At 62.9% G+C, this 9745-nt stretch overlaps 1 protein-coding gene across 3 annotated transcripts in view; it reads right to left on the reverse strand.

Moving 5' to 3' along the window:
- The window catches only part of OSBPL5 (oxysterol binding protein like 5), a 61602-nt gene that overhangs the window by 14810 nt on the left and 37047 nt on the right, over positions 1-9745 (reverse strand). For all 3 annotated transcript variants that reach the window (XM_004713604.3, XM_045297244.1, XM_045297243.1), the window contains exons 4-13: positions 9185-9265; positions 8888-8989; positions 7888-8091; positions 6899-6983; positions 4608-4782; positions 4083-4287; positions 3342-3526; positions 2900-2981; positions 1854-1952; positions 1260-1356 (exon numbers count right to left, since the gene is read on the reverse strand). In XM_004713604.3, coding sequence (XP_004713661.2) covers positions 1260-1356; positions 1854-1952; positions 2900-2981; positions 3342-3526; positions 4083-4287; positions 4608-4782; positions 6899-6983; positions 7888-8091; positions 8888-8989; positions 9185-9265 — 1315 coding nt within the window. The remainder of the gene's footprint in view (positions 1-1259; positions 1357-1853; positions 1953-2899; positions 2982-3341; positions 3527-4082; positions 4288-4607; positions 4783-6898; positions 6984-7887; positions 8092-8887; positions 8990-9184; positions 9266-9745) is intronic.

Consider the following 9745-nt stretch of genomic DNA (forward strand, 5'->3'; position numbering starts at 1 on the left):
CCTCTGAGTGGGAGCTGATACCTGCCCCCGTCTCCCTCTGAGTGGGAGCTGATACCTGCCTCCATCTCCCTCTGAGTGGGAGCTGACACCTACCCCCGTCTCCCTCTGAGTGGCTGGAGGGCTGGTGGGGTAGAGGGGGTGCTATCTGCCCCGATGGACTCAAGCAAAACCGACAGGATGACGGAGCTGGCGCAGGGCCGGGCAGTGTTTTGTCCTGCGGTACCCAAGGGCGCTGTACGCTGGTGCTGACCGGATGGCGACCACTAACCCCTACAGGAAGCAGAGAGGTAGACCTGCAACTCTGGGCCAAGAACCCTGGCAGTGACGGCGGTGGAAAGGGAGTGCTGACCCGAGCATTGGTTTCCGAGAGCAGTGGCCACAAGGCTTCCTCCGCTTGGACACCCATAGAGGCCAGAGATGGCCAGGTCTGCAGAGGTGGCCAGCACACACCTGCCTCTAAGTGAACAGCGTCCTGAGCCCCTTGGCTGCTCTGCAGTCCCAGACGGGGGTGGAGCAGGGTCACCGTGGGCTACCCGGCTGTGTGCTGGAATCTGTGTGCCCCTGACCTGTGATGCTTAATACCATGTGTCTACTTGGCTAGTCCTGACGTGATCTCATCCCCCCGTCTTGTGCTATTACCCAGGTGGTGCCATGGGCCGGGCATTGAGCTGGGCACCACGGGGTCAGCAGCTGGAACTCACCAGCCACTCCGTGGGGAGAAAGATGGAGCCGATTTGATGGCAGTGGGATTTTTTATTTTGTTTTGACCCAAATTTTCCTTTGAGTCACACCAAGCCCCTCTGGTGCCAACGACACGTTTCCTTCAGGACTTGACCGGCAAAGCCCTCCTCGCTCTGGACCCTGCATTCATGCCCATGCCATCTGACCTCTGGTTCTCGGGGCTGAGCCAGCAGCCTGTCATCTGACCTGTGGACTCTGGGCTTCACCAGCGTCAGAAGCACCCTAAGCCCACTTGCCGATCCAGAGTCTACCAGTCCCTGCAATGTCTCAAGTCAGGAAACACCATGAGCCAAGCCTCTCATCTCCACAACTTGAATGAAATTATCATCTATTCGTCTCTCCGTCTGTCCTTTTGTCTGCCTGCCTGCCGACCTACCTGGGGCCTTCAACGAGTTTGTGGAAAAATGGAATGAAAAGACAATGGCCCATGCTCAAGATGACCTTCTCTGCCTCCTCTGTCCCCCACCCTCACCTTCTTCCCAGTGCCACCCTCGGCCCCCACCCCGGCCCCTGCTCACCGTAGAACCTGGATCTGGCAGTGATACTCCCGCTGATGCAGAAGCCGTCTTTGCGGTTGCTGACGTGGAAGGCAGACACGGGCGGGTGGTGGGAGACCTGGGGAGGGACAGCATGGGGAGGGCTCTGTTTCCCCAGGAGAACCTCCTGCCCCCACAGCCACTGGGCCAGACTCGCTGCTGGTGCCCAGGGGAGGAAGAGCCACTTGGGAGTCCTCTGGGGAGCGTCCCCGCCCTCAGGAGGGTCCAGGGGTGCACTCGGTGAGCATGCTTGGCTGGTGGTTGGAGTCCACCCACAGGTGCCTCAGAGGAAAGGCCCGACCACCCCCAGCCACAAGCCCTGGCGTGGACAACCCATGGAGCACAGCCAAGATGTGTCTCCTGCCCCCACAGAAAAGCCTGTCCCTCACAGAGGGGTTGCTGTGTCTGCAACCAACCCATCCGGCTGGGCAGTGGAGTATTCAGATGGGCATCTGGGGCAAGACCTCGCCTGCCCTCTGGATGGGGCACCCAGTCAGGTCTAGGGGGTGTGTGTCTTCCTTCTGCAGGTCCAGCTCACCGCCTGGATGGGGCACGCAGCGGGGCATGCAGTCTCACCTGCTCGGCGATGTAGAAGGTGTGGCTGTTGGTGTGCGGGTGGAACCAGCGGCAGCGGAAGACTTCCCCGAGGATGGGGTTGTAGGGTTTCTTGATCCCCTGGGACAAGGGCAGGCAGGCTGTGGGGGCTTCTGAGGGGCGCCCTGCAGGCAGGGGGCTGCCCCCAGCCGGAGGCCCGCACAGTGTCTCATTGGCTTCAGAGTGGTGATGGTGTGTCTAGGGCCACACTCCGATCCTGCCCACCACTCTGCTCCCAAGGAGCAGGCCAACTCACGGCCTCTGGACTTCAGACCCCAAGTAAAACCCCAAACCTGGCCAGCCTGCCTCTCTGACGACCCCTCCTCCCTCTCAGCTCCAGGCAAGCACCAGCTCTCTGCTCCCCACGGTCCCCCCCAGTCTCCACAAGGGCAGGCAGGGTCTTGTCATGCATGTGGACCCTGCTCTAGAGGGGCCTCACGCCACCCCTGCCTGGGCTCCATTCCTTGTGTGTGTGTGTGTGTGTGTGTGTGTGTGTATACATGCTGTGTGCCTGCATGTGTGTGTTCAGTGGTCTGCCAAGTGCAAAGTCAGCAGTTTGAAACCACCCGCTGCTCTGCGGGAGAAAGACGAGGCTTTACAGTTTCTGAAACCACGGGGCGTTCTGCTCTGTCCTGTAGGGGCGCTGTGAGCTGGCATTGACTCAACGGCAGGGAGGCTGCTTTCTCTCCCTGTGCCTTGGTTTCCCCTCCCGCACCATGAGGAGGCAGAGCCAGCATGACCATCTGCACACTCGGCCTTCTCGAGGTCAGCGGTGGGCAGAGCTCAGCTCCCTCTTCCCCACTACACCCAGTCTGCGTCTGGGGTTCTAAGCACAGGCCACACACACGGGTCCGTCCCAGAGCCGCCTCTAGCCCAGCACCTCAGCCCCTTCCTGGCACTGCAGGGGGCTCTGCTCTGGGGGAGACTCAGGACCCCTGGTGGAGCCTGGTCTGTGCTGGGGAAGTCAGGGCCTGGAGCCACCTTGAGGGTGGGGTGGCGGCAGGAAGGTGTCCAGGGGAGCAGCTCACCTTGGGTTTCTTGTAGAAGCCAGACAGGTACCAGCGCAACACCTGCTTGATGCGGCTGTAGGCGCTGCCCTCCAGTGCAGCCCTGTGATAGGAGGGACCGCTGAGTACCCCCACCCCCACCCCAGCACACCACTGAACACTTCCCTCACCATGGGCAGCCCTGCAGCGGGGGGCTCCCAGGGGGTGGGGATCCCAGCCCCCCCCACCTCCATAGGGAAGCACCGCACTCCCCAGCCCCCTGCCCCTGAGCTCGGGCCCTAGGGGTAATGTGAGGGTGGCCCTCCCTCCAGGACACAGGACAAGGACGCCCACCCAACCCTCTTCCCCAGCAGCCTGGGCCTCGGGGGTGTGGGGTTCTGGGGAGCCTGGGGAGGGAAGGGAGTTCCAGGAAGCGGGGAGGGAGGGGTCCAGGGTGCCGAGGGGCAAGGAGGGTGGCACGCACCGCGACAGCAGGTCGGCATGGGCACAGTGATCAGCCAGCTTGCTGAGGAAGGAGCGGGGCTCCAGCATGACTGTGGGCAGTACAACTTGCGACAGGTCCAGGCCTGGGCGCAGCCCCCACAGGAGTCCCCACAGCAGCCAGCGGTGCTCCTGGGACACCACCTCCACCTGGGCCCTTGTGCCCAGCTGTGTGGGAGGGGTGACAGGGTCAGGGTGGGGCTGTGCCCTGACACCCCCAGGTGCACCCTGGGACCCCTCCACCTGCGCCCTCTGCTCCCTCCCGGGCCCCTATACTCCCCCTATGCTGTCCGGGTCATGAGTCCCCGGTAGGGGCAGAGCAGCTCCACTCTGCCCTGTGACCTCACTGTCCAATGTCCCTCCACCCTGCCCCGATGGCCTTCTGGGTGTCTGTGTCCAAGGCCTGTTCCTGTGGGGACAGGACAGCAGTCCTGGACCCCAGGCAGCACAGATGTCACAGGACGAGTACACCCCCCTTGAAGCCGAGCTGCTTGCCACCTAGCCCCTCCACCCCCATCCTGCTGTGCTTGAAGCACAGTGGACCTGCCCATTTGGGGAAGGGGAATCATGGCCCCTGCTATGCCTGAGCCCCTTTGCTGGGCTAGGCAGGGTTAGGGTTGCGGTCAGGGGTTAGGGTGAGGGTTAGGGGCATGCAGACCCTCAGGTCCATCCTCCCAGTATGGGGAGGGGCAGAAGCCCAGCTCTCACCAAGCCCAGCTCTCACCTCGCCCAGCTCCTCGGAAGCCTGCTCCACATATGTGGTTCCCCTCCTCGCGGGGCTGCCCCCTAGCTCCGAAGGCTCACTGCCGCTCTCCGCCATCGGCGGGCCGTGCTCCTGTGTCTCGTCAGACTCCCTGGCCTTCTCCTTTTCCAACTTGTCGGAAGCTGTGTCCTTCTCCAGAGGGCTGGCCAGCGGGGACCCGCTCAGCCTGGAGCAGGAGGGAGGGAAGGGCGATGACCCCAGGCTGGTGGGGGGGCGCCCCCAACCCCCGAGCACAAGGCAGGTAGGGCCCCTCCCACTGCTGGGACCCATCCCCAATGGCTCGCTCCACGCCACAGCTGCTGCTCATCTAAGCGGTGGGAAGTGGGGGGTGGGGTGGGGGGCATGGTCAGCTGTGGACAGAAAGGTCAGTGCCCCTCCTCCTGGTGGGAGGCTTGGGGGACAGCGCCCATGCCTCAATGTGCAAGCCCCTCCCCCGGCACAGGGGTGCCAGGCAGCCTCCCTGCCCTGCCCTGCCCGTCCACTCACGGGAACAGGTCCTGGTCGGCGTGGACGTCAGCGGAGCCAGGCAGCCTGCAGAACGCTGAGGGCGATGTGTCCGGTGAGGAGCTGGGCTCCCCGTCGCAGCTCTGTGTCCAGCTGCCCAGGCGCAGGAGGCTGGAGCAGCACAGGGCCAGCTCCAGGGCATCCAGCCAGCAGCGGCCTGGCGAGGGACAGCCAGTCAGCCTCGAGGAGCCCCTTTGGCCCCTACACTGGCAGGGACTCTGGGTGCTCCTTTCCTGAGCTATACAGTCACCATCTGCTGCTCCCCCAGGGCCCAGGGCTCAGAAGGGGGCATGGGTGGGGTAGTACTGGGCACAAGGACCCACCCTGATCATTGCTGCCGGCTTGGGGGTGGGTGGGGAGGGGCACCTGGGATGGAGATGCTGTTTTGTGACCCTCACATCAGGGCATGTCATCCTGGTGCCAGGATTCTAGCCCAATCCACAGTCACCACCCCTCCTCCAAGAAGTCCACTCTGATATGTACACATCGGGGGGCTGACCACCACAAATCCACATAAATCAGGGCCCCAGTGGCTCCCTCCTTGTCCCTGGCCCCAGACTTCATGCTCCTGGAGGCTAGGGCGGCCCTCTCCATCACCAGCCTGGAGACGTGACTAAGGACACGGAGCAGCCACTGAAGAGTGTGATATGATGTGTGGCCACCGGAGGCAGTGTGTTCCAGCAGGAGAGGACGCCAGAACAGGCTCCAAGCTCGAGAGGCCCTTGTGCCCGAGGCCAGTGGTCAAGGTCGAAGTGCACCCTGCCCCACCCCAGGCCTGTTTGGGCCCCTGGCAGGCGGGAGCCCATCACCGGCTCTTCTGGGAGGCGCCTGCTTCCAGGGCCGAATGAGGCCAGCTGCAGTTACAGAACACAGCCACTAGATGGCACTGTGGGACAGGGCAAGCTGGTAACACCAAAGGGCAAGTCAATTAGAGTAACATTGTTGCAAACTGCCCTTCCGCTACTTTGTATCTACTGGCAATGGCATGTATTAGGAAGCGGGAGTCCTGGAATCTGGCTTTATGCCCAGGCGCTAGTATAGCACGTTCTTGCTGGCACGTTTACCCATGCCTAGTTTCCTCATCTGACCAACGTGGGTGTGGTAAGGTGGGGCCTAGCACTCGGCAGCTAGGAGTCTGTTGCGGTAGATTCATGATCGATTCCAAATGAAGGCGACTCCAGGTATGGCCCAGGAGAACTGCCTGCAGGGTTTCCTCACCTGTCGCATTTTGAGCAGCCACTGATGGCACACAGGGTGTGACACACACACCACTGGTGACCCCCTAGTGCATGTACCGCAGAGTGGGTCCCTTGCCCAGCCCTGTGCCATCCTCCCCTTGTTGGCTTTGTGTTTGAGCCCACTGAGGCTTCGTAGGTTGACTGCCACTGTTGGGTGCCAGCAGGCCGGCTTCCCCTCACAGCAATCCCACGTCAAAGGAACAGAGCACCGTCCAGCCCGCCGTCCCCACAATTGCTCTTACGTCTGAGCCCATGGCTACAGCCATGGTGTCCGCCCATCTCATTGAGGGTCTTCCTCTTTTTCGCTGCCCCTCCGCTTTGCCAAGCCTGATGTCCTTCCCCGGGGACTGGTCTCTCCTGACCACACGTCCACAGTACGTGAGACCAAGCCTCACCATCCTTGCCTCTGAGGAGCCTTCTGGCCGTACTTCTTCCAGGACAGATGTTTGCCCCCTTGGCCGTCGTTGGTGGGACGTTCATAATTTGCCGGCACCGCAGTTCAAATTCTTCTGCAGTCTTCCAGATCCGGTGTCCGACTTTCACATGCACGAGCCGACTGAAAATGCCATGGCTTCATATAAAGCCACTGGATTCTCTTGACAATTGAGGAGACAAACTGCAAACCCTGACTCACCACCACGGAGTCGGTTCCGACTCCAGTGACCCTCGAGGAGGGGCCAGAGCTGCCCCTGTTGAACCCCAGGCCCCCATCTCGGTAGACACAGGCTAGGGGTTCAAACCACTGACTTGTTGATTGGGAGTTGTGTACTTAACCACCAGGGATCCCCTATTCTCAGGGAGACAGAACTCCCCTCCCCAATTAGTCTCACTTGTCTCATGGGGAAACTGAGGCCCTGAGGGGAGGGAACCAGAGAGCAGCAACCTGCCTGGCCCACTCCGGACTTGTCCCGTGGCTTCCACCAGCCCCCCACCCCCCACCCTTTGGATGGTGGCACCAGAGCCCGTGTCTGTGGCTCCCCGGGTCTCACTTTAGTCCTAGGACCCCCTGGGGGCCCACCCCAGGCAGGTACTCACCGTCGGACTCGGAGGCCGCCCTGAAGATCAGGTAGCTGCTGGGGAAGGGCTGTGTGATGCAACCCATGCTCTCGCCTTTAGGGCCCTGCAGGGGCAGAGAAGGGCATCAGCAGGGGGCCCAGGGACAGCTGGACACACCGCCATGCAGACCCCCACTGATGCCCAGGATTGGGTTAGGCCTCATGGAGGGTGACAGAAGTGGGGGCACTGCCTGTCTCAGGCCTCTGCTCTCCACTCTGAGCCCCCAGCCGTGGGGTCGGGAAACTCATCCCAGAAGGGCAGTCCCAGTGGCGGCTCAGACGGCTCACGCACAAGTCGTTTGCTGTCAGTCTGTCCCGGGCCGTGTCCGGGACACACTTTGATCCAATTAGAAAAGTGATGTATTTTTCTGAAATCCAGGCTTAATGGGGCCCCTTGGCTTTGGTCTGGCACCTGGGCCCCGCTGAGTCAGGGACTGGGCAGCCCCAGCTATGAGGGCGCTGCGGGCTGGGGGGCAGCATCTCTGTCACACGCTCAGCTGATGTGTGTGGGGGCTCAGGGTTACCTGGATGCTAATGGGTCACCTGTTCCCGAGGGCCGACAAGGAGGGCCCCTGACCGTATCTGGCCTGGGGCCATATTTCGAGGTCCAGGGGGGTTGAGAGGCGGGCCCCTGCCGTCCTGCTGCGGAGCAGGCCTGGCTGACTAACAGCTCCCTGGGATCCCCAGTGCTTCCTGCTTGCGTGTTAAAGGTGCCTTCTGTGTACGGAGCCTGGCCCAGCCCTACCCCCTTGTCCGTCGTGTCCTTTCCAGGCACATGTGCACACACACCCCCCCACGCCTGATCCTGAGCCCTCTTGCCCACCACCCACTTTCAGGGATCTCAGAAGGGTCAGAAGGCCCTGAATCCTCCCGCCCTGTTTCCTAGCCCCTCTAAGTCCTGCTGGCCACCTTCTCGGCCCAGCGGGCTCTAGGGTCCCCCCTGCCCTTGTGTCCCGGCCTGGGCCCCACCTTCACGGCCCACACGGACTGGTCCAGCGGGTGGAAGAGCTTGAAGCAGAAGCCGTCCTTCTTGGAAGGCCTCTGGATGAGCTGGCAGCACTGCAGCAGCACGGTGCCCACCCAGTGGCCCACCTCCGGTGTCTTGTAGATCAGCAGCAGGCCCGGCTTCAGCACACACCACAGCTTCGTCCAGCTCTTCAGGGTCCCGCGGATCTGCCGGGGCCACACAGGTGTGTGTGTGTGTGTGTGTGTGTGTGTGTGTATACCCCCGGGGCGGCATCCAGGCATGGGGGGAAAGGGCTGCCAGGGGTGGGACTGGGACCCCTGGATGTGTGCCCCAGGGGCCTTGTGTCCTGTTCACAAGCACACACCAGAACAGGTGGCCCTGGTGGACACTGATCATGCTTGGTCCTCAGAGGAGCAGACTGGGGTGGACACACGTGAGGACTGGGACAGACAGGGGACAGGGCTGCCCACAATGCCAGGCATGCGCACGGAGTCCGGGGCTGTTGGTGACTGCCCCAGAGAGGCCCCGCCCCCACTGAGGATGGGGGTGAAGGGGCAGGGTGCAGGTGGGGTGCCAACTGCCCTTCCCTCTTTCTCCTCCCTCACCCGTCCCACGCCCCCTTCTCCAAGGCCATGTTATGCCCCGTGTCCCCTGGGAGTGCCCGGCAGGCCTCAGGGCCTCAGGCAGAGACTTGGTTTTGTTTGGAAGGACCCGCATGCGGGTGGTGCACGTGCTCTCTGATCCTGATGACAGCCTCCTCCCCGCCCCCTCCCCACTGATGGGGAAACTGCCTGGGCAAGGTCCCAGCCCTAGTCCTCACCTCCAGACCACACCTGCACAGGTACTAGGGCCCCAGGGGGTGGGGGTGGCAGGAAAGACAGCAGGAGACACACTGGGGTGCTGGGGAGCCCTGTGGGGGAGGCCTCCCCCTGAGCTGGATCCACACTCACCCCTCCCACCCCGCTGCTCCTCCCCCACCCTATACACCCGCCCGCCCCCCACCTTCAGGCTGTCGGCCATGATGACCACGCTGGGGTCGGTCAGTGCGCTGACCAGCTGCTTGGTGGCGCGTTTCTTTTCCTGCCGGTAGTTCTCCTTCTGAGCCTGCCGGACACCACGGGTCAGGACCCGTGCCCATTGGCTCCCGCTGCCTCGGGGCGTGAAGCACGCCCCCTGCCCACACGCCTCCCCCTCCCCCCTAGCTCTTGAACAGGACGGGCAGGGAACAGAGAGGGCAGGCTGTGGAGGTGGCTGGCCCCCACCCCACGGCAGAGGCCTCACTGGCCCCAGGGTCCATACCTTGAGGGTCTCCTTCTTGGTGGCCTTGGTCGTTGGGGACACACACTCCTTGTCGAACCCATCACACAGCGGGTACTCTGCCTGCGGGTGGGGGGGGGCACCGGTGAGCCTTGGGGAGGGGGCAACCTTGTGCCAGAGTGGTGCCCCCCACCCCCCCTCCACTCACCACTGCTTCCCAGGGAAGACTCTGGAACCTGCCTGAGCTGGGGGTGGGACTCGGGGACACACAGGGAGGGGCGGGGGCTCAGGTCCAGGACTGTGTCCAGAGGGGGTGGGCACCCAGGAGGAGCAGAACTCCCAGAAGAGGGGTGGGTCCAGAAGACGGGGTTCCTAGGAGGGATTGGGGCATTTGGACTTGGGAAAATCCCAAGGAGGGGCAGAACCCCTAGGAGAAGGGGGCTGGAAGAGAAGGTTCCCAGGAAGGGCCAAGTACCTGGGATGGGGAGGGGTGCTCAGGAAGGGGCTGATGCCTAGGAGGGGGAAGGGGGCCCCAGGGAGTGGTCCAGGAGGCCCCAGAGAGAAGAAAGGTGAGAAGGTGCCACTTGTAGAGGCAGGACCCCT

This window comes from Echinops telfairi, unplaced genomic scaffold (genome assembly GCF_000313985.2).
Source record: "Echinops telfairi isolate 266 unplaced genomic scaffold, ASM31398v2 ScPeMD7_7417;HRSCAF=8455, whole genome shotgun sequence".
In the NCBI taxonomy this organism is placed as follows: domain Eukaryota; kingdom Metazoa; phylum Chordata; class Mammalia; order Afrosoricida; family Tenrecidae; genus Echinops; species Echinops telfairi.